Source organism: Stegodyphus dumicola, chromosome 11, assembly GCF_044657685.1.
Source record: "Stegodyphus dumicola isolate Sdum_Otavi_A_Nest chromosome 11, ASM4465768v1".
Taxonomy (NCBI): Eukaryota; Metazoa; Arthropoda; class Arachnida; order Araneae; family Eresidae; genus Stegodyphus; species Stegodyphus dumicola.
Window position 1 is genome coordinate 93,714,013 of NC_140778.1, and position 24,772 is coordinate 93,738,784.

General features: G+C 30.3%; 2 protein-coding genes across 5 annotated transcripts in view; one reads left to right on the plus strand and one right to left on the minus strand.

The window, feature by feature from the left end:
* Positions 1-15,861, minus strand: part of LOC118202835 (low density lipoprotein receptor adapter protein 1-A-like) — a 36,224-nt gene extending 20,363 nt beyond the window's left edge. Inside the window, exons 1-4 of the mRNA XM_035375041.2 lie at positions 15,712-15,861; positions 15,127-15,272; positions 9,181-9,293; positions 4,294-4,501 (exon numbers count right to left, since the gene is read on the minus strand). Of these exons, the coding sequence (XP_035230932.1) occupies positions 4,294-4,501; positions 9,181-9,293; positions 15,127-15,272; positions 15,712-15,778 (534 nt within the window). The 5' untranslated portion in view covers positions 15,779-15,861. The remainder of the gene's footprint in view (positions 1-4,293; positions 4,502-9,180; positions 9,294-15,126; positions 15,273-15,711) is intronic.
* Positions 15,862-16,218: 357 nt separating this feature from the next.
* Positions 16,219-24,772, plus strand: part of tefu (Serine/threonine-protein kinase tefu) — a 240,355-nt gene continuing 231,801 nt past the window's right edge. For 3 of the 4 annotated variants that reach the window (XM_085827007.1, XM_085827010.1, XM_085827009.1), the window contains exons 1-3: positions 16,219-16,348; positions 16,772-16,894; positions 19,396-19,511. In XM_085827007.1, coding sequence (XP_085683133.1) covers positions 19,434-19,511 — 78 coding nt within the window. In that variant the 5' untranslated portion in view covers positions 16,219-16,348; positions 16,772-16,894; positions 19,396-19,433. The remainder of the gene's footprint in view (positions 16,349-16,771; positions 16,895-19,395; positions 19,512-24,772) is intronic. The other variant, XM_085827008.1, reaches the window with a different exon arrangement.

The window sequence follows — 24,772 nt, forward strand, 5'->3', positions numbered from 1 at the left end:
GCTTATGGATTCCAAAGCATCATCGAATTCAAAAGGCAAATACTTTTGAAGTTCGACCAAAGGAATTTTGCACAATGTTGTTACATTTTGTAATAATGAAGAAGATAAGGGTTCTGTATGTATCCCATTATCACATGCTACTAAACGAGCTTCTGCTATCGCCGGTGTATCAGAGAGCACCATCAGAAGAATTCGTAAAGAAGGCAACCGAAATGATCCCCCCAGTTTTCCTTCACCTAAGAAGCGTACTGTAAAGAAAACGATAGAAAATGTGGCTTTAGACGGATTTGATCTTGATGTAATAAGAACATTCCACGAGTTTTATGTGACAGAGAAAAAGGTACCAATGGTTCCAAAATTACTGATAAAAGTTAAAGGAAAAAATAAATTTTCCAAGAGAGAAAGAAACCCTACGAAAGATACTTCATGAAATTGGATTCCGTTGGAAAAATTGTAAAAATAAAAGTCATCATAGAACGAAATGATATAGTACTTTCGCAAACGAGATATTTGAGAAATATTCACAGATTCAGAAAAGAGAAAAGGCCTCTTATTTTCGTAGATGAAACTTGGGTCGATAGTAATTTGACGGTTGGAAAATGTTGGCAGTCTGAGGAAGTGTTCGGAGCTGTGGAGACGGGAGCAGCATCAAGGGAAATCATCGTTTTATGAGCAGGTGGGGAAATGGGATTTATTCCAAACACAAAATTAATTTATAAAGCTAATTGTAACACAGGAGATTACCATGGGCAAATGAATTCGAATATATTTGAAAAATGGGCAACAGAAAAATTGATTCTGAATTTACCAAAGGATTCCACTGTTGTAATAGACAATGCTCCCTACCATTCAGTGCAACTGAACAAGCCGCCAAATTCATCTCATAATAAGCAGAGTATAATGGATTGGCTTACTTCAAACAATATTGTGTACTCACCAAATATGCGAAAGATCGAACTGTTGAACATTGTTAAAGAACATCTTCCACCGAAAAAACATATAAATTTGATGTCATGTTGAACATTTGAAACGTGATGAAGAACATGGATTCACAGCATTGAGACTGCCACCATCACTGTGAAATAAATGCTATAGAGTATGTTTGGGCAGATATCAAACATTTTATTCGTGCAAAAAACATAACGGCAGATATAAACATGGAAAAACTCTTAAAGCTCACTGAACACGCTATAGAAAATGTTACAATTGAAAAATGGAAGAACTATTGTGCACACGTAGAAAGCTTGGAAAATGCTTACTGGGAAAAAGATGGTATACTTGAAGAAATGTGCGACTCTTTAGTTATTTCCTTGGACGATGATGACGATTCAGAACGTTTTTCGGACGATTCGTCAGAGAACGAAGGTTAAATTTCCAACTGATATATTTTTATTATTGTTTTTGCATAATTGCTTAATGAAACCCAAAGTAAGAAATTCTTTAATTTTGTACTATTTTAAAGACTTCAATGCAAATAATTAAATTTTAATATAAATAATTAGTGTAATTAATTTTTCAGACATGTTTACAGCAATTATTTTAGCTTACAATCATTAAAATAAATTCTAAAAGTTTATTATAGATGTGTTTTTTTATTCTGTGTGTGTGTATGTTATTTTCGTGATAATTTTAAACTGATTTTTGTTCAGTAATTTTCCATTTTATGCATCTTCCCTTTATACGTTGTTTGTTTTTATTTATTCTTGTCGGCATTTAAGCAAGAGACTCTTTATATTGCACAACAGAACTCATCCGCAGCTATCCATCTTCCCTATTTTCACTCTGAGAAACAAATCGGAGCAATCAGTAAATCACATGACCAGTCTCTTTCGGCTGGCAAAGCAGTATAAGCTGATATTCAAGAACGAACTCTCATTTACAATGCCTCTATAAAGTAGTGGTTCTCAACATTTTTCTTTGACATACCCCTTAACAAGACAAGGCTGCAATTGTAAATTAGTCCTAACCTTGTAGAGACATTAGATATTTTTTTAATGTAGGAAAGATTAAAAATGAGTAATTGCCTTCGCCGGAAATCGAACCACAGACCTTTGGAACACTGGCCTAATGTGCAGAACCACTGCAACACGAAGGCACGCTAGGAAGGCAGGGGTAATACCTTATATACCCCCTTTTAAAGGGTGACTAGGGTTTTTAGCGGACTCAATCGCCAAATCCTGGGTGTGGAGAGTCATCATCTATAACCCTTTTAGTTCAGGTGCTACAGTAAAGGCATTAAGATTTTTTATGGAAGCAGGCAAGATAAAAATTAGCAAACGCCTTCGCCGGGAATCGAACCACGGACCTCTGAAATACTGGCTCAGTGTGCTGACCACTACACAATGAAGGTATGAGAAATACCTCATAACCTTAAGAAGTTATTACCCTTTGATCCTCCTTCCATATTTTTATAATATATCTTACAATGCTTTTATTTAATACCATAAAATTAATAAATCACAATAAATACAGTCAGAAAAGTGCCAGTTGCTCTTTTTCAGATAATATTAATTTTTATGCTGCTTTAAAGGAATTTTCATCGATAGGATCTGAAATCCAATTGTCCTTCTCACTTCTTTTGGGAAAGCAATGTTTGAACAACCCTCGAAGGTTAAGTGTGTTCTTACAATTTGACTTTGTAAACTGAAGTTAATTTTCCTGACAAGAATTTATAAAGTGTCTCAAAAATTTCGATACAATTCGTCCTGATATAACAAAGGAGGAAATGCCAGATATAATGCATATGGAATCCAGTAATATGACAGGTGTTCACTGAACTACAATTTATTACATTCCTTTTACATACATTTTGGATAGTAACATTCACATCAAAATTAGTCAAACTGATTCACTTTCTAATCCAATGGTTCTCAACATTTTTGTTCCATGCACTCTTTTTATTACTGCTCCCCTCCTCCTTACCAAACTTGAAATATATATACATCTTTATTTAGATTAATATTACATTATTTTTAATGCATTTTACACATTAAATCAAAAGAAATATATCAAATGTTGGCAACACCAAAAACTTGAACAAAAGTAGGTTTTTTATAATATTCATAAACTAATAAAATTAAATACTTAACAGCTACATAAAGGACTGAGAGCATTCCCCACTGAAAGTATGAAACACCTCGTTTGAGAACCCCTGTTCTTATCAATGTCAAATTTAAATTTTCTGAATATTTTGATTTTTTCAGCATTTATTACAACATTTTATTTTCTGCCATTACTTATAATTTTTTCACATACCCCCTCCTGATTATGCAATCAAATACACCCAAGGCTATGTGTACAACAGGCTGAGAACTGTACTTTAGAAGATGGATTTTGCTAACATTAAGATAAGTAAATTCTGCCCCTCTGAAGTCCAATGCAGACGAAGAATTCTGAAAACAATGTGTCAGAAGGACAGAGACTGGAATTTTTGTCAAGCCTGTTTTATTAAGGATTATATACTTGAATAATAAAGCCATGATCCACAATACATTAAATGAATGAACTAAAAAAAGCTTTTATAGTTATAAGTATATTATGTCACTAAAGAATCAATCATTTACCAATCTGAGTTTAATAAGTGGCAAAGAAGAGTTTAATAAATGGAATTTTTCTATTGATTAGCATGTATTTGTTTCGATTCTTGGAAACTTCAATGTAATTAGCAGCTGAGCTTGAATAACCAGAGAATTTAATAAGTGGCAGCTATGGATAACCCTCTATCCATACTGATTACACATTATAAGCAAATTCTGCAATATGATATTTGAATCCAATTTCACTATAAGGTCACATTTTGTCGAATCAAGAAATTTATCACACTACTAGTAGTCAGTTTTAATACAGTAAAATATTACTACCAAAATAAGTATACTTTTCTTCTCATATATTAATTAAATAATATTGAAATAAATTTTATCAAATTATGTATACTAAAAATCCATGAAATTTGAAGTTGCCAGCATACAATTTATGTGCATAAAAAGTGAAATTAATACTGAATCTAAATCAAAAAATTTTAAGATTTTTATAAAAAGTAATAAAACAAAGGCATATGTCATTTTAGAATGCACAATATTAAAAATTTCTCTCGAAGGAAATTTCAAGATACCCTAAATTATTCTACAAGAAACTTATTCTTTTCCAGAAAAAATTTGAGAAGTCAAAAAAGTTAAATTTTACTGTGCACTATATAATTTAAAATTTTATATATTATTTAAAATTCTAATTTTTTAATTTAAGATTTTTTAGCTAAACACACAATACTTTCAAAGGAAGTCATTAGAAACGTACCTCACTATTATGACTAGATCTTTCTTCCCTGGCTCGTTCCCACAGATCAAATGCTATATTAAAAGCCTGGGATATTGTCAAAGCAGCAGCTTGAGCAACTTTACGCTTTGAACAAAGGAATGCATGGCATTCCAGTGTTTCATTTTTATTTGTTCCTATGAAGGCAACAACACGGTCATAATTGGCATCTGCTGAACAAAATGAGATCCTGAGGGAAAAAAAAAATACAAGCATTTATAAATTCAAACATCACACTTTAAAATCAGAAAACATCCATAAACTGAAAGTTTGCCATTATTGAAAACTGAATTTGTTTGAATAGTTTAAGTATAATTAAGATATTCTAAAAACAATTTCAATTATTTAAAATTGCTATTACTTTTTTTTTTACATACATATTAGAGTTCAATTTAATGAAGATGCTTAATGTAAACCAGTAAAAACAATTTAGTTAATTATTAGTAATAATTACTTTATCAAACTGCCAAATTCCCAGCATTTATATTATTTATAGGAAATGCAGTATACCACTACTTATCATTAAACAACATTTGAAAATATATAAAATTAATAATAAAAAAACAGCTCATATTTTACTGAATCAATAGCAATTTTTCATTAATAAAATCTTGCATATCAAATACAGGTAATTAAATTTTCCACTTTTGATTAATAAAATAACTAACAAAATGAGGGAATAAAATTTCCTAAACACCTATAAATACAAACATTTGATATTGCAAATTAATGCTTTTTTTGTCACATTAATAAATGGTTCAACAGTTTTCTGAAAATTATGAATGAATTGTCAATCATTGTTTGTCATTCTCTGAATATCCATTTAATCTAAATGGATCTCTCCCTTTCTTTAGCATCATAGCTTCTTTTCTTGCTGCCACTGACTGCAATGAATGAGAAAAAGTAAAATGGTAACATAAAGGAATTAATCTCTTCATTTAAGTAGGCAATTGTTAACTTCCTGGCCAATTTACTACTTGGAAGAATTTATAATGTGTTTTACAAGTTTGAAGAGAACAGATTTTGAAGTTCACAAGGAAGATTAAAAAAAAAAGAGAGAGAGAACTTATTTCTTGGATATTTTTTGAATGGCTTCCAGAAAATTTAACCTTTATCCCTCTATTTTATAACTACCAAATTATCATCTTCACTGTAATGAAACTATTACATTCCTTTCCTACTCAACCCAAATGCTGAGATAACATCACATCATCAGTACTTTTGTACCACCATATGCATCTTTTTAATAAAATAAAGAGCTACACTATAATCTTCTTTTCCATTTAAAACTATACCAACTTTTATTCAAGTCCTGATTATCTCACTGATAATTTTAGAATACTTTCCATCAATTCAAAAAAATAAAATAAAAAATAATAATAATAATAATAATAATAATAATAATAATAATAAAAAAAAAAAAAAAAAAAAAAAAAAAAAAACCACCATACTTTCAAAGTTTAATAAAAAATTTACAAATTTATTTTTGGAGAAATGAGTCAGGAAACTAAATGCAACAAAACAAGATTTGACATATTAACAAATGAACTAAAATTTCAGCTGTATTAAAATCCAATACTTAATTTGTCCATTTAAATCATTAAAATTCCTCATATTGTTTGTGTCTTGGCATCCAACTTGAAACTTCCTTAGAATTTTTTATTAGTTTCATTTCATTCATTACTATTCTTTATTAATAATTTCTGAACAATACTGAAAAACCTCCAGTGTAACTTAAATCAATTCATTGTCAAATTATCCTACCTATGTTATATTATCTTAACATTAGAAATGTTGATGCCATTAACTATCAATTGTGTGGCTTGTTGAATTTCTTATTCATGCAAAAGATAAAACTTCCGGTGACTTCCAGTGACGAAAGCGGTTGCCCTATTTCAAATCAGATTAGCGATGCCATATTTCCTTAGAGTCCATTTGAATTATATTTTTTATCCTTAAGGTTTTGGTACTTGCGCATTATCTCATTATTATGCTGACTATGAAGTTGTTGCCAAATAGTGCAATTTAGTACCAATTACGGATAAGCATGATATATTAACACACTCATAACGCTTGTTCTTTTGTTTGATTCGTGATAAGCAGTATTTTTTCTTTATTAGCAATGACTTAAACTGTTATTACTAATTTTTTGCTTGTACTTTGAAAAATTATTAAAATATAGAAGCTGTCTATTACAGAATATCAACCAATAGATCATTTTCAAAGTTATGATACCCTATCATCAAAAAAGTGTATATTATTGGACATTGTACTAATAATTTATACTAATATCTGCAGAAAATCTGTATTCAGAGAGTTATAAACAGACTTTTCGATAAAATAGTAAGGCTTAACAAAACTTTAAAAATCGACAAAAGCCTTTTAACAAAGGAAGCCAAATACTAACTGTTTATTAAATGAGAATCGTCAATGCTGTGAATTCTACAGGGAAGACTGGTGCAATTTTGGGTAGGCTCTCAGCCAAGTAATACATAAGTACCATAATTTTTTTTTTAATTATAATCGGTCTCTGCATTTTTAACAGCAGATTCCAGTACGTCATGTTAAATATTAAAATTGCTATGCTTATTTCAATTATTAAAATTTTTGGCTAGTTTTAAAATCTGACTGCTAGTTCATCTAACTCAACATCTTAAGATGATAGCTCTGTCAACAAAATCATAGCTGCCAACTCTGAAATACAAAAATCCAAGAATTTTCTTGGTCACATGGTGTCACAATTTCAAAAGATTTGCAGACTGATAAATTTGACTTAAAAGGGACTTTAACAGATCATCTGAAATATTTAAACAATTATAACATAATTCTGTGGTAAAATAACTTAGTTTAAGTCATTGTTTCTTAAAATTTTACTTTATGCTCTTTTGAATAACTTCATTTAATTTTGTAAATTTCTTAAAATTTTATACAGATGGAAACCAAAGTAGCAATGGAAATCTCTTATTCATTAAGATATTTTTAAATATGACAAAAAGTAAAATTAATAGTTCATTAGAACATAGGAAACAGTTATTCAGCAATGTAACAGTTAAAGAATCTGAAGCAAATGTTAGCATTGATATTTATCTATAAAATATTAGCCAAATCTTTAGAAATTGCTTTACAAACCTCTAACAAATTAAAGCTGGTCAAATTCAATAAAAATTGATCAGAAAAATTATACTGAAAATCGCTTAGAATGACAATGTTGTTGAGATATCTGTCTTTCGATCATTTGTTACACAATTTCTTGGATAGAATATCTTTCTTTCGATACTTGGTGGTTAAAAATGCTTCTAAAATTATATTTCAAATAGATATTCTAAATTCAGATATGATAAAAACCATGAAATTTGGAATCTTGTGGTTGCGACTTAGCAAAATAAATACAGTAAAACTAAATTCAGATATATCAAAAACCAAGAAATTTGGAATCTTGTGGTTGCAACTTAGTAAAATAAATACAGTAAAAGCCTGAATATACGACATTCAACCAACTGAAAAGCTCAAGTAAGCAAAATATTTTCAAATCAAAAATAAGGGATAAGTGTAAAGTACTTTGAGTAAACCCAATTAACTGTAGAAAAGTTGGTTTAATTTTTGTAAAAAAACTATGAAAGTTAACTGCTGTTAATCTGTTTTTCAGTCGCATTTTGAAGATGGGGGCGGGGGGAGCAAAATTCGAGACTTTGATGTATTAAGCAGTGGAACAGCATGTAGTATGGTTATTTTCAAATTTATGAGATACTGATACTGGTATCATAAAACGTGTGACTTGTGTGAAAACAGATAAACACTGGCTGTGCAACGTGAAAAATTATGACAAGCAATTTTTTTTTCACATTATGTCTGTAGCTTGTATATGTCGATTAACTAAATAAATCTGTTATTTCAAACTTCTGCCAAAATGACTGGCACAAGTTTGGCGAGATATCTACCAAACTTCATGTTGATTAACAGAATTTTGTCATCGAGTATGATGGCACTTATGTCTGCAATGCCCTTTTTTCCACATTCACATAATTTTTGGCTTTCAATATTAATACTGATAACAAATAAAATAACTTTTTATAATTTTAGACTAGAAATTTTCTATTCATTTGGCTTTTTCTACCATTAATTGCATTTTTAACAAGCTCGATTATCCAGAATTCGAGCATTTCCTGAGCTTTTTGAACAGCTGAGCTTTTATTGAACATTATCAATGTTTTCTCTGCTATTAGGTAACTTTTTAAAATCTAAGTAACTTCAATTTACAAATAATTAAATGTACTTCAACATAATACAGTACAAAGTCTGTAATCCCGACGTCCATTATCCGAAATGATCTATAATCTGAACCTCAAAGGCACAAATTTACGCATGCGCGTAGAGAACGTGCATACATTACGCATACGCATAATGTATGCTTTATGCATGTACACATTGAAAGAAATGTTTAATAAAGTAAACAAATAAATATTAAGCCTTTTTTTTGTTAAATTTGATACCCTTTAGATCATAATTGCTCTTTATTTCATAAATTACAGTTTCATACTTTTAATTGTATAATTTCTGCATGCCATCTTACCAGATTTAAATTGATGATCTATAATCCAGAAAAACCCCTTATCCGGAATCGCCAAAGTCCCAACAAGTCCAGATTACGGATTTTGTATTGTAGCAACCAGTAGCACTGTTGAAATTTTCAGTATAATCACTGATCTTAAAATGGTATATAAACTAAGGGTAGTACATCATATATAGAGATAATGATATACTATCCCTAATTGGCCTACATCTTACAAAAATGAGATTTCTTATTACTGACTGCCAATGTGCTGAAATCAGTACTATAAAGTGCATATATAAACATATACATATCTTTACCTATATATAGAAAAATCTAAATGCTTTTCACCAGTACTCAGATCTCTTGTTACAATTCCTTTTGGATTAACAGTCAGTGCTACCCTAGGAAGTTTCCTGGCACTTGATTTAGCCTGAAAACAGTGATGTACATATATTTTAGTCGTTAGTTAACAGAAATTTTAAAACAATGCATAAAAACGCTAAAACTCAATCTATAGATTAATTAACTTCTAATACAATTTATTAAATCATCAAATCTAGAGAAAAGAATGAAAAGTACTTTTATTTCTTTGTGTTCTTTAATTTATGTAATAACTTTACTTCTTCAAACTAAAACCCACCTATAAAATTTAAGTTACTGGTACTTTCCAATTATCTACACCCCTAAGAACAGCCACTAAATCAGTTTTTTGCCAACTCTGTAAGCTGGTAAAAATACCTGTAGTATTTTTTTCTGTTAACAGAGCACCACACATAAAAATGTTGGCTCAAAAAATCTGACAAGATAGTGACAACCCTAATGATACATAAAGCTTCTTGAAAGGAATGATTATTCTGTTGAATCTAGAATAAACACAAAAAATAAAGACAAATGCAAAAATACAGATTTTAGCAGATAATTTCAGATTACACAAAACTGCCAATTTCAATTAACATTATAGAAAACATTTGAGTCTTTTTCACGCAGCTGCTTTCATATGAATTTGACGAGGTAAGAATCTACGTGGGGGGTGACCAATACTCCACAGTTTTTTCATCATTCAGCACATGGCTCGTGTATTAATAATTAATTTGCATCTGTATACCTTGGAAGCAGTCACTTTATCTGCTAAAGGAAATGAAAATCCAGAAGAGAAAATTCCCAGACTGATATTTATTCTTGCTTATTCGCAACATTAGGTACAGTTATTCACGACATGATTTGGCACACAGTTAATAGAAAAGTATATTTGTTTGGCTATATTTACAGATCAAAGGTAATATTCTGTTCACAAGTAGAAAGAAACATTTTAAAATAAAGTAAATTTATGAGGGGGCAATCTATATGACCAACATTTTCACTTTTACAGCTAGTGGATACTATTAGCTATGGTCTTCAAAAACACATTACCTTTAGCTTGATGGGTCTCTTTCAGCTAATAAATAAAATAAGCAACCACTGCAAAGGCAATATGGTCATCTTCAAACTAATTTTTGATCTACATTCCAACACTGTGCTTGCAGTTTTTTAAAATTCAATTTCCAGAAAATATGGTTGTTTAGGAAGCATAATGTCAAAGAAGGTAAAATTTTGTACTTTTTACTGTGGAACCAAAAACCGTATGGAGCCTGTCTTAAAATATTTTTTGGTACTGTAAAGGCAGCCACGGCATTTATCCTAATCCTTGAAAACACCCTAATCCTCGAAAAAAATAACACTAAGTCAAGAAAAAGTTTAAATGAACCCAGAAAATTTAATAAAAAGGTTTAAAAGAAACCATATTACATATTTAGCTGAATAATTTACACAGCATGTGTACTAAAATAAGTAATATAAACTGCATATATAAATCTATATACATGTCTTGACTAGAAAAATCGGTACTATTCGGTTTTGAGGGAAAAAAAAAAAAAAAAAGCTTAACTATTGTTGATGCCAGTGCTGCCAAAAAGAATTGCGGGAACCCTAATACAAGAAAGGAGGTATAATAGTAAATAACTATCTAAGATTGATGTTTTAATTTAGATGAAAGGTTATTTTCATATATTAATAATTTTTTATTATTATAATTTATATAAAAAGGCTAAACATGATTGAATGGAAGCATAAGATTAAATAACTATTTCAGATCATTATTTTATCATTCACATTTATATAATAATTGCTAAACATAACTGAATGGATGCCTGCATTGCTATTTTGCTACCGAGTTCACTAAAGCATAATTTCATCTCGTTGGTCGTTCAAACATAATTTTCTATAACAAATAATGCCTTGTCTTTGAAAAAATTCTTGGTAAAGTGCAAAACCGCCCACTTATTTGTTTACCGCTTTTTACAAGGGTAAAAACAGTTGGATTTTTGTCAATTTTCTTTTACTGTAAGAGAAAATAGGTCGATGTGTACATAGATAAAGTCAAGGGTGTGCGCAGTGCCATTTTTGTGCAATTCTAGGATTTTTTTTTAAATGAAAACAGATCGATGTGTACATGGATACCAAGTATGTGCAATTCTTAAAAGCACGTTAAGCAGTGGGTGATTCTGCACTTTACTCAAAATTCGGTTGATTTTTACAATATGGTAACTGGTAGTTTGGCGACATTTTGGAGGCGATAAAGGTTACTACCTGGGACTTTGGTAATAATGTGAGCAGTACTCAGTTCCGATTATGCATTATTTTGTGTGAGGGAAATGAGAGATCATGGGATATGTCATGTGATATTAATGGACGAATTACGGTTCTTTAATCAGAAAAGGGGGAAAATCGGGGAAAAATCTGGAAATTTTGTATTTGGCTTTATTCTGTGTTGTGTGAAACAGTGTTCGTGAATTTTTGGATCCCATGGCCGTAACTAAAGTGAATTCGAAATGGGTATTTATGTACGTATTAATTTAATGTATGTGCTCATTTATATTTTAAGTAGTGTTTTTGAATTTAATTATATTTTAATTAAATGATAGTTATTTTGTGAATTTTATGTTTGTAGGAATTTGGTATACGTTTTAGTTGAAGTAAACGTGCATGGAAATAATTTAAATATCTGACACTAAGTATTTATAATGGTTGCGGTATGAATTCGTTGGTGACGTGTATAATGTAATAGATGATTTAGAGGTAAAAGTTTTTGGATATTTTATTTATTTTATATGTGGAAATGTTCATATTTGGAAAGGGTAAATACTTTTTCGCGATCAGGTAATTTCATATATGTTCTTTTTACCGGGTTTAAAGATTGAGAAAATTGTCATGTACTTTCGTAAAATTTTTCTAATTTATGAGAAAAAAGCAGTGTACATGGATATAGTGAAGAGTGTGCGCAATGCCATTTTTGTGCAATTCTGGGATTTTTTTTAAGTAAAAATAAGTCGGCATGTACATGGTTTATGTGTACGTGTACATGGTTTATGTGTACATGGTTTATGTGTATTTTGAAAAACGTGTAAGGAGTGTGGTATTGTGCACTTTTTCCCCAATTTTGCAGTGAATATTTGTCATGATTAAGCAGTTTTGTTAGATAAAATTTCTAGCATAAGTGTAATTCGGCTAGTAGATTGTTGGAAGAAGTGTTCAGTAGATAAAAAGAAAAGAAACATGTCTTTACTTGGTGAAGACAAAACGGCGGCGGGAAAAAAAAATAGAGGGTTGCTGTAGGAGAGTTGGTCGCCAAATTTTCGCCAAAAAAACGCCAAGTTACCATAATGTAAAGATCAACCCAAAATTCTATTGCAAACTTTTCGTTATGGGCAATTCCCAAATTGTTAAATCCATAGAATATCAAAAAAGGATTTAAAAATGAAACTAGTATTTCAATAGCGTCTTAAGAAATACAGAACTATATAAACTTACACAATCCAAAATCAGCGCGTACGCTAGATTTGGTGTGCTGTTAAACGGGTACGTTTGCTAGATTTGGCGCTTTTGCGCATACATTTTCGCTGTAATTTTTGGCTAATCTTTGGAATATGGTAACAGGTAGTTTGGCGACATTTTGGTAAGGCAATAAAGGTTACTAGCTAGGATTTTAGCAGTGTACATGGATAAAGTTAAGAATGTGCGCAATGCCATTTTTATGCAATTCTGGGATTTTTTTTAAACGAAAATAGGTCGACGTGTACATGGATGATACCGTGCATGTGCAATTAAAACGTGGCAGGCAGTGGGCGATTCTGCACTTGCTCCGAATTTCGCACCTAATCTTCGTCATGATTAAGCACTTTTGTTCCATAAAAGTTCTAGCATAAGCGTAATTCAGCTAGCAGATTGTTGGAAGAAAAGTTGAGTAAAAAAAAAACAAAAAAACAAATGCCTTTACTTCGTGAAAACAAAATGGTGTCCAAAGAAAACTAGTAGGTTGCTGTAGCCGGGTTGGTCGCCAAAAAATCGCCAAGTTACCATAATTCGAAGATTAACCCAATTTTTTACGTTCCTTAAAACGGAATATTACCGAAAAATCTAAATACCAGTAAGACTATCCCCAGCAGTTAAATCTCTAATTACGATTCCTTTTGGATTAATAATATACGAGGTATGGGTTAAGAGAACACAAAATTTAAAATGAAACTAACACTGACACATTTACTGCCATCTACAAGAAGTACTTGTAGTCAGTAAACTGAGTTTACGTGCCAGCCACAACACAGCTCATCATGCATCACTTCAGTACAGATAGGATCTTGGCATGTGAGAGGATACATCATAACAGCTTTGGCAGTGAACTCATTAAGTATTTAAAATATGATAGTCACAAGAAAGACAACATAAGTTTTGGCTCAGATAAGCAAACACAGTTAGCAATGGCTAAAGCTAATTTAAGTAAATTTAGATGCAGGGCAAAAATGACATCAAGACTATCAGTGATTGCTGCCAGAAAGCTTGCCACTAAACTCAAGAACTGTGTTGCATTAAGTAATTTGTATCTTAATAGAAGTCGACGAAAGTAGAGTGACAATACATGCAAAATAAGATAATTTGGTTAATAATCACAAAACTCTACATCATGTTTATTAAGATATGCAACACTTTTTTTTTTTCTCATCGGCAAGTACACTACAGTCTCTCTACAGTCTCTACGATTTATTATGCTCCTTCCTGCTCCCTAAGGACATCTGGTGAGGAAGGACAATGATCAACAGAGTAACTTTTATAGCAAAACTTGTAAATCTATGTGTACTCGTAATACATGCATAAGACACACATGCAAGGACACATGCATGACTCACATGCACACCCAAAAATATGCCAGAAGTACAGCAAATTTACTAAATGTTAAAACCAGGGATGCAGATATTCAGAAAGTATAAAAGTAATTATCTTACTATTTATAATTTTTAACAGAAATTACTGCAATAAAGAAGGCAACATATTTTTAAGTTCCTGACAAAAGTATGCATTAATTTCATGTCCAACTACTGAATATTTATTTAGTTGATTATTGACGGAAATATACTTTATAGCAACCTTTCTACAGAGACAATACATTCACTCGAGCTGAATGCAGCAACTAAGAATTTTGTGTTCCAATTTATAATTGCTATGCCTTTTTACATTTCAGAAAACATTTATCATAATACAAAGAGAGAATTAATATAAATTATACAATAATCCACCGCAAATATTTCACTATAATTTTAAATTATCTGCTTGAAACTTGTTACCCATCATTTTAGCCCAGAAGGGCTATTAATTTCATTTTGGTATTTTGTGCTGAAAACCTTAAAAAGGTGTATCATTTTCAGATTGCTGTCACCAAAGATTATCACCCTGTATTATATTTAAAGCAATTAAATAATTACGAATCTAGATGAATGTATGCATGTTTCTCGCATTGTGATAAAACAACAGTACCTAGAGCCATCAAATTTTGAATGATGTACTTCTCCACCCGTTTATGGGCATCTGCATCTGAATTTGAAATATCTATTTCATATTTTGTAAAATTTTAATATTTTGATTAACAAACTCAAAGCACAAGACTGCGTATTGGAAACTCTAAAGATATGCTCTTTTAAAACTATGATACTGCTGTTGAATTGAATTCTATGGTTTAAGTGCGAAGAACATGATTATTTAATAAATAAAGGTAACACATACAAAACATTAAATTAAGCCCCTTTAGGCATAATATAAAGTCTGAAAACTTTCAGTTTTCTTTTATTATATTTTTTTTAAATTTTGAGATTATTTAGATAAAATTTCATTATTTTGTAAACTGCAAAGTACAAATCAAGTGTGCAAAACAGTAAAAAATAAGTTTTATAACTCACCATTGTAATGATTGCTTTAATTGCATCAGCAGTTGTTTGCTGATCATTAGGCTCATCAACAAGTGTACTTCCGAGATACTTGACATAAAATGTTATTCCATCCAAAACAGGTTCTTTAATTGTATCATCCCATTCCTCAGGCAATTCTAAAAGGATAAAAGAGAAAACTACTGCAAAATTTTATATGCATGACAGAGACAGATTTGACATTTACTCTTATTTCAGAAGATATTCAAACTTTTAAGCTTTTTAGAACAACAAACGATTTACATAAAATTTTTCTAATGAAACTGACATGCACTTTCCCTTTCGTTCATGGAGATATCAGATTTTAACAGTTGTATTTTGTAGCTGTATTACATTTCTTTTAATTTAGTATACTATCATACATATTTTTTTAAGCGAATTCGGGCCTAACTGTTGGTTTTGAATTTAATTGTTTATAAGATTTTTAGGAAGAGGGAGGGGGAAGAATGATGCAATTTAAAATACATGTGCTTTGACTTGTTAGGAATGGATTTAAATTCGCTCCTTCGACTTCACTGAAACGGCAAAAAGTGCTTCTTTTCTCCTATTTAAACTTACTTTTATGTTTTAAGCGACCAAACAAACCGGAGGAACCAAAACGCACTGCTTTCAGAATAGACTCCATAATCGGGACAAGGTTGAGCAACAAATAAAAACTTCTGATTATTGTTGAAAAATGTTACGTACCGAAAAGATTTTCTTCCAGCGCCCCCTAGAAATTTAAAAGCAAACTTGTCGTATTAATTTACATATACCTAATATTCCGGAAAATGATATTTATAGCCTTTCTTTGGATAACATTTTATAGACATATTTTACGAAGTATATTAAATGAAATTCATGATTACAATGTTTCTTTTATAATCACGATTACAGAAGGAAGATTATAGAAGTAATATATATTTTCCCGCTCATTAAAAAAAATATTTACTATATAATTTATGCGTTGACAACCAAGAGATTAAATAAATCCCATCCCTAATTGTTTACAGAAGAGCTTTCTTTCTCTTTGACCATCCCATGACTCCACCCATACATCTACATATTATAATGGTTTGCGGTATGGCAACATCCCGAATTAAAGAAAACATGCCTGGAGAAAGATTTCGCGCGAAGTTTGTTGTCAAAGTTTCCATTTCGGAGAAATGATACTTTTGTTATTTATTTACATATTTCAGCGATTTTAATAACCATTGTACGTATATATAACTCTAAATTCTCCAACTGATGTAGTTATTCACTATCTTTTATATTCTTTTAATTGAAGGGATTGTAATTGGTTTTTCTTTTGTTTTTAACCTAATTTATTACGTCACTTTATATCGTCTTGATTTTTATTGAATTTATGTAAATCCATGCTTCACTGAATCAGACCGCAAATGTTTTGATAAAATAATTCACTGTATTTTGTTATGATTAATTTTTAACCATTAAAAGGCCAATAATGTTTTACTTTACATCTGTATTTTCTAATTTATTTACATATAAATTAAACTGAAGGCTCATAAAAACAACTATCAATAATGTGCCATCGAAACTCAGTAGACAAATTAATTTATCTTTTGCATGTATTTCATTAAATTAAAAAATCTTTTTATATGCATAAATACATTTTCAGAGTATAAGCTTAGAGCTACAACTTATTAGCAGTAGCAGGCATTCTGTCTGATGGGCTACTGCAACGGAAGATCCTATGACGCCATCCCATTCAATCTTTGGCCATAGAATTCAGAACTAACTGGTAGGATTCAGCAAACTCTTTCATTACTTATTATTGTAATCATATTAAAAAAGGAAAACAACGCATTAATATTTTTTCAGCCATTAGTTTTAATCATTTTGTAGAGGCTATTTTAAGTTTTTAACAGTTATTTTATTTTTTAAACATGCTTTAGTCTTTGTTCTAGTTTCCCCACCTACTATTCTCTGCCAGAATGAGTTTTTACATACGTTGCATGTAAATGAGGTAGAAAGAGTATTTAAAGGAAAGTTTCGCTTACTTCAGCTGAAGAACGTAGGAGTCCTTAGTGGCACATTTGCTGTCAATTACTTCGTTATTTAAACCTAACTATGCTGGTCCGTATTGTTCGTGGCTGCTAATATTCTCTGGTTAATTTAATAAAGGGCCAACTATGCTGGATAATTTTGTACAGCTTCGAATATTTAGTTTAGCATTAGATTAGTTTCTTATCTTGATTTAAAGCCGAAGTGGAGGCTTTTTGGAGAAGTACACAAATGGCACAAGAAAGGCGCCATCTGTGTTCTTAGTTTGATATAATAAAGGGTGAGTTTAGCCTTTCTCTGGACTTTTCATTTACACACTTGTACTCGGCGATAAGTTGCTACCTAGTTCAGAAAGGTTTCTACGTAGTTAAGCATAGACAAAGTAGTTAGAAATATTACAGCCTTGGTGACAGATGTATTTATTAATGAGTAAAAATTTAGTAATGTATAAAAATGTTTATCGTTTCTAATTATCTGCCCTCTCACTAAAAGCTGCCAACTTTGGGAATTGGGGAAAAGTGTCTTTTTGCAGTCTTTACAGCTTACGGATACTCTTCTGTTCATAAATAATAATAAAAAGAAGCATTTTCTAGAAAGCAAAAAGCTTTATTAGAAAAGAAAATCTGTATGTTTCTTATTTAAATCTTTACAGGCAGTAAATATTGTTCAGTGAAATGATGGTTAACTATAAAGCATACATATCCAAATGTACTGAAATATAAAGCATACAATTCCACATGTGTAGTATACTCGGGCATGAACTGGCTGTTGTAACGTGCATACTTGAAAATGTGCCAAAAACAGCAATTTTATCACATGTTAAAACCCAAGTTGTGGATAATCAGGAAGTACAAAATTTTTATGTCACATATCTCATTTCATACTGTAATTAATGAAGTCTATATGTGGACCTGGCAGGACAATTCAATATGCTCTTATGGTTTTTTTTCCCGTATAAAACTTAATTTTGCTGTTAGGTTTTTCCACACGTATAAATTCTGTTTTTGATTAGTTTATTAAAATTTATATTGATATACATTTACAAGTTACAAAAAAGCTTTTTCAACTTCAGAAGTATTTCACTTTTTTAGCACCGTATATACATGATTTTAATCTCATTTAAATTTTTTCCATGTTATTGTCAATGTCTACCAAATACATATCACATATTAAACACTCTTTGGCTGATTTTTACAACATTGTGAAATGCCATTGTATCATAATAAAATTCTGCTGCAATCTAGTTTTATGTATATAGATATCACAATTTAACTAAATGGATGTTTTATCAAGAAAAAGCATACCAGTGTTTTTGCTTTCATGGGACACTTTGTAAAGGCAAATTCATTCTCATTTAATAAGTTGAGTTTTTAATAAAACTTCTTTGAACTTTGTAATATTAAAAGTCTTGTGTCAAGCTTTTGTAAATGAGTTTTCCTTTTTATCAACCGAAACTTCTCTTATATTGTGAAAGCTATTCTTTGTTTTATTTCAATATTTGGTTCTGATAAATTTATTGAAGTAGTTTGTATTTACATTACACATGGGAAAAGCTGGAATGAAAATATCAATATTTTGTGGCTTTAGCCTTCTATTTGGTTATCCAGTTATATGCAGACTTTTATAAATGAGCATAGCCTGGCATTCTAGAAAATAGATGTAGATAAACAGTGCTTATTTTTTTTTCCTGAATTTAATTTAGTTGTGTAGCTTTGTTTTGATGAATGCATATATCTCTTTCAAAATAACAAGGTTTATTTCATGTGTAAAAAAACTTATATGTGCTAGTTCTGTAAGAGGAGAGTACAGTCATGATGCCCTTACAGTAGAAAACATGTTTCAGTATATGATTTGGATTTATAAATTAGTTTAACTTAAGTACGGAGCCAGTGAACGAAAGTTCTGCATTTTGATTTTTACTGATAAATTTGATGTTTTTTACGAGTTCATTGTTTTTTTTAATTGCTGATGTTGCAACTATGATACTTAATTTATTTGTAATTTATTTCTATAACTACTTCATAAGAGCATATATGTAGGCTTACATTAGTATAAAAAAAAATAAATGTAAAATTTCATATTGATTTTGTAATTTTTTTTTAAGTTTAAAAACTGCAGCATCAAAAATTATTTTGCAGGTTATTAAAAATTATTATTGTATTAGCTTAAAGTTGTATTTAGTTAAAATTATGAATTTTTTATTGATATTTTGTTATTAAATTTCCCATTTTTTTGTAGGTGGCGTGGATTTTGTTGGCTTTTTTAATGCCTCAAATATGAATGAGTTTGAAATAGCAAAGAAACTGAGAGATTGTCTTTTACAACTTGTTGAAGGAAAAGCTACTGAACGAAAAGTAAATTACGTTTTCCTTTAAATATGCTTTTAAACTGTATAGGAAATTTGTTAATTATATTAACAAATTAAATGAATGCATTATTATATTTAACATAACGATAAGTTTATTTTTTACTCTTCATTTTTATTTTGTAACATAGTAAAAAATACGGTTGATCTTTACAATATTGTAACTGGTAGTTTGGCGACATTTTGGAGGCGATAAAGGTTACTACCTGGGACTTTGGTAATAATGTGAGCAGTACTCAGTTCCGATTACGCATTATTTTGCGTGAGGGAAATGAGAGATCATGGGATATGTCATGTGATATTAATGGACGAATTACGGTTCTTTAATCGGAAAAGGGGGGAAATCAGGAAAAAATGTGGAAATTTTGTATTTAGCTTTATACTGTGTTGTGTGAAACAGTGTTGTTTAATTTTTGGATCCCATGGCCCTAACTAAAGTTAATTCGAAATGGGTATTTAGCCATTGTGATAAAGAGAAGTTTGCTTCTTATTTAGCGGAGGAAGTATGGAGGAAAAATTCACAGAAAAAATCTTTCAATAATTTTATTGAATGAATTCGAAAAGTGTATCCGCCACGTAATCAAGATTCTGAAGAAGATTAGGTAAGTTAGTATTTTTAATTATTTGAGGATATTATTTTTATGCATTGTTCTAAATGTAAGGTGGAAAGGAATTTGGTATTATTGGGAAAATTGTTATTAGCAATGATTTAGTTTAAAGTAATTAGGATTGTAAGGTAATTTTTATTAATTTAATGTATGTGCTCATTTATATTTTAAGTAGTGGTTTTGAATTTAATTATATTTTAATGAAATGATAGTTATTTTGTGAATTTTATATTTGTAGGAATTTGGTATACGTTTAAGTTGAAATAAACGTCTATGGAAATAATTTAAATATTTGATACTAAGTATTTGTAATGCTTGCGGTATGAATTCGTTGGTGACGTGTATAATGTAATAGATGATTTAGAGGTAAAAGGGTTGTTCTTTACATTATGGTAACTTCGCGATTTTTTGGCGAAAATTTGGCAACCAACTCTCCTACAGCAACCCTCTATTTTTTTCCCCGCCGCCATTTTGTCTTCACGAAGTAAAGACATGTTTCTTTTCTTCTTATCTACTGAACACTTCTTCCAACAATCTACTAGCCGAATTACACTTATGCTAGAAATTTTATCAAACAAAACTGCTTAATCATGACAAATATTCACTGCAAAATTGGGAAAAAGTGCACAATACCATACTCCTTACGCGTTTTTCAAAATAACACATACACATAAACCATGTACACGCCGACTTATTTTTACTTAAAAAAACATCCCAGAATTGCACAAAAATGGCATTGCGCACACGCTTCACTATATCCATGTACACTGCTTTTTTCTCATAAATTAGAAAAATTTCACGAAAATACATGACAATTTTCTCAATCTTTAAACCCGGTAAAAAGAACATATATGAAATTACCTGATCGCAAAAAGTATTTACCCTTTACAAATATGAACATTTCCACATATAAAATAAATAAAATATCCAAATACTTTTACCTCTAAATCATGTATTACATTATACACGTCACCAACGAATTCATACCGCAAGCATTACAAATACTTAGTATCAAATATTTAAATTATTTCCATAGACGTTTATTTCAACTTAAACGTATACCAAATTCCTACAAACATAAAATTCACAAAATAACTATCATTTCATTAAAATATAATTAAATTCAAAACCACTACTTAAAATATAAATGAGCACATACATTAAATTAATAAAAATTACCTTACAATCCTAATTACTTTAAACTAAATCATTGCTAATAACAATTTTCCCAATAATACCAAATTCCTTTCCACCTTACATTTAGAACAATGCATAAAAATAATATCCTCAAATAATTAAAAATACTAACTTACCTAATCTTCTTCAGAATCTTGATTACGTGGCGGATACACTTTTCGAATTCATTCAATAAAATTATTGAAAGATTTTTTCTGTGAATTTTTCCTCCATACTTCCTCCGCTAAATAAGAAGCAAACTTCTCTTTATCACAATGCCTAAATACCCATTTCGAATTAACTTAACTTTAGTTAGGGCCATGGGATCCAAAAATTAAACAACACTGTTTCACACAACACAGTATAAAGCTAAATACAAAATTTCCACATTTTTTCCTGATTTCCCCCCTTTTCCGATTAAAGAACCGTATTTCGTCCATTAATATCACATGACATATCCCATGATCTCTCATTTCCCTCACGCAAAATAATGCGTAATCGGAACTGAGTACTGCTCACATTATTACCAAAGTCCCAGGTAGTAACCTTTATTGCCTCCAAAATGTCGCCAAACTACCAGTTACCATATTGTAAAGATCAACCGGTAAAAGTTTTTGGATATTTTATTTATTTTATATGTGGAAATGTTCATATTTGTAAAGGGTAAATACTTTTCCGCGATCAGGTAATTTCATATATGTTCTTTTTACCGGGTTTAAAGATTGAGAAAATTGTCATGTATTTTCGTGAAATTTTTCTAATTTATGAGAAGAAAGCAGTGTACATGGATATAGTGAAGAGTGTGCGCAATGCCATTTTTGTGCAATTCTGGGATGTTTTTTTAAGTAAAAATAAGTCAGCGTGTACATGGTTTAGTGATATTTTAATTAAATGATAGTTATTTTGTGAATTTTATGTTTGTAGGAATTTGGTATACGTTTAAGTTGAAATAAACGTGCATGGAAATAATTTAAATATTTGATACTAAGTATTTGTAATGCTTGCGGTATGAATTCGTTGGTGACGTGTATAATGTAATAGATGATTTAGAGGTAAAAGTTTTTGGATATTTTATTTATTTTATATGTGGAAATGTTCATATTTGGAAAGGGTAAATACTTTTTCGCGATCAGGTAATTTCATATATGTTCTTTTTACTAGGTTTAAAGATTGAGAAAATTGTCATGTATTTTCGTGAAATTTTTCTAATTTATGAGAAAAAAGCAGTGTACATGGATATAGTGAAGAGTGTGCGCAATGCCATTTTTGTGCAATTCTGGGATGTTTTTTTAAGTAAAAATAAGTCGACGTGTACATGATTTAGTGATATTTTAATTAAATGATAGTTATTTTGTGAATTTTATGTTTGTAGGAATTTGGTATACGTTTAAGTTGAAATAAACGTGCATGGAAATAATTTAAATATTTGATACTAAGTATTTGTAATGCTTGCGGTATGAATTCGTTGGTGACGTGTATAATGTAATAGATGATTTAGAGGTAAAAGTTTTTGGATATTTTATTTATTTTATATGTGGAAATGTTAATATTTGTAAAGTGTAAATACTGTTTCGCGATCAGGTAATTTCATATATTTTCTTTTTACCGGGTTTAAAGATTGAGAAAATTGTCATGTATTTTCGTGAAATTTTTCTAATTTATGAGAAAAAAGCAGTGTACATGGATATACTGAAGTGTGTGCGCAATGCCATTTTTGTGCAATTCTGGGATGTTTTTTTAAGTAAAAATAAGTCGGCGTGTACATGGTTTATGTGTATGTGTTATTTTGAAAAACGCGTAAGGAGTATGGTATTGTGCACTTTTTCCCAATTTTGCAGTGAATATTTGTCATGATTAAGCAGTTTTGTTTGATAAAATTTCTAGCATAAGTGTAATTCGGCTAGTAGATTTTTGGAAGAAGTGTTCAGTAGATAAGAAGAAAAGAAACATGTCTTTACTTCGTGAAGACAAAATGGCGGCGGGGGAAAAAATAGAGGGTTGCTGTAGGAGAGTTGGTTGCCAAATTTTCACCAAAAAATCGCCAAGTTACCATAATGTAAAGATAAACAAAAATATTACATAAAGTGGAATAGTAAATATTTTAATAATACATAGAAAATTGTAGAAGCAAAAAGTTCTAAATTAGATATCATCATGCTGTTAATTCGTAAACAGAATGAAGCTATTTGATTGCCTTATGTAAGATATTTTTGTGCAGATGTGAAATTTTTATTTTTAGAAACTGTATTTTATGGACAGTTCACAGAATGAGGTTAGTTTGTTTGATTTAGTTGATTGTGACGAATTTCTCAATTACAGATGCTTTTACAGAGCACTTTCTGTGGTAAATTGGTCTTATACACACAGAGCTTTTACACATGGAGAAAATTATAAAAATAGATAGCCTGTTTCACTAAGATGTAAATCCAGGACAGATTGCAGTGTTAAATGGTTTTAGCTATTAAATACTGCTAGGCAGGAATAAGGCCCCCCCCCAAAAAAAAAGAGAAGAAAAAAGAATATAGAAGGTGTGTTGACAACAACTGTTTTCACAGAACAATCTATTCATATTAATGTCTCGTGAAATTGTCCTCAAGATCTAATTTTTTTTCCTACTTATATTACCATATTCACTCATGAATTTTTCTTCTTCATATATTCCCCCCCCCCTTAACTTATTTAAAGGTTCTGAAAACGTTTTAAATATTCACATAATTTTAACTTTACCCAAGGTGTTATGGAAGTGAACTTCCTCAAATTTTAAAATGGATTGGTTTATGTTGTCTCTGTTTTTGTCTTACTAACTGTTTACTCTTGGATTTTGGGTGCTTTGGTTCTGATTGATAAAATGATTATAGGAAACAGGGATAGGGAGAAAACAGGGATATCTCATGCTCTTGATGGTTCTGAAAATCGCTGCATGGGGGATAAGAGAGGCTGAATGCTGATAAAGACGGTGATAATTGTGGTAAACTACACAGACAGCAGTTCTTGCAGTACTGAATGATTCAAGATCTAAAGAGTAGGAGTAGACAACAATAAGTGTAGGCAAAATTCAATAAATGCATAGAAATGAAGATACCTTATTAGATATTGTAATGTTAATATTACTTAAATAATGTTGGGATAATTACCTGTAATTTAGCTATAAATACTTTTCATTTGTTATGTTTTTACATATATTATTGTTGTATTATATGTATTCTGCAACTGCATCTCGGAAATTAAATTATTCACATAATTTTCCCTTTCAATTTTTATATGCTAAAATTAGGAAAAAAAAAAAAAAAAGAGAGAGAGAGAGAGAGAGGGAAATAGTATGTGAATAAACACAGTACTGGTTGATGTCCACATTCTAATAAACATCAAAATTTGGAATATGTACACATTTAAACAATTTTGTTTCAAAAAGAAAGCGATCCAATGTAGTTGAGTCTCAGCAAAGTTTTACAATGATGAATCTGAA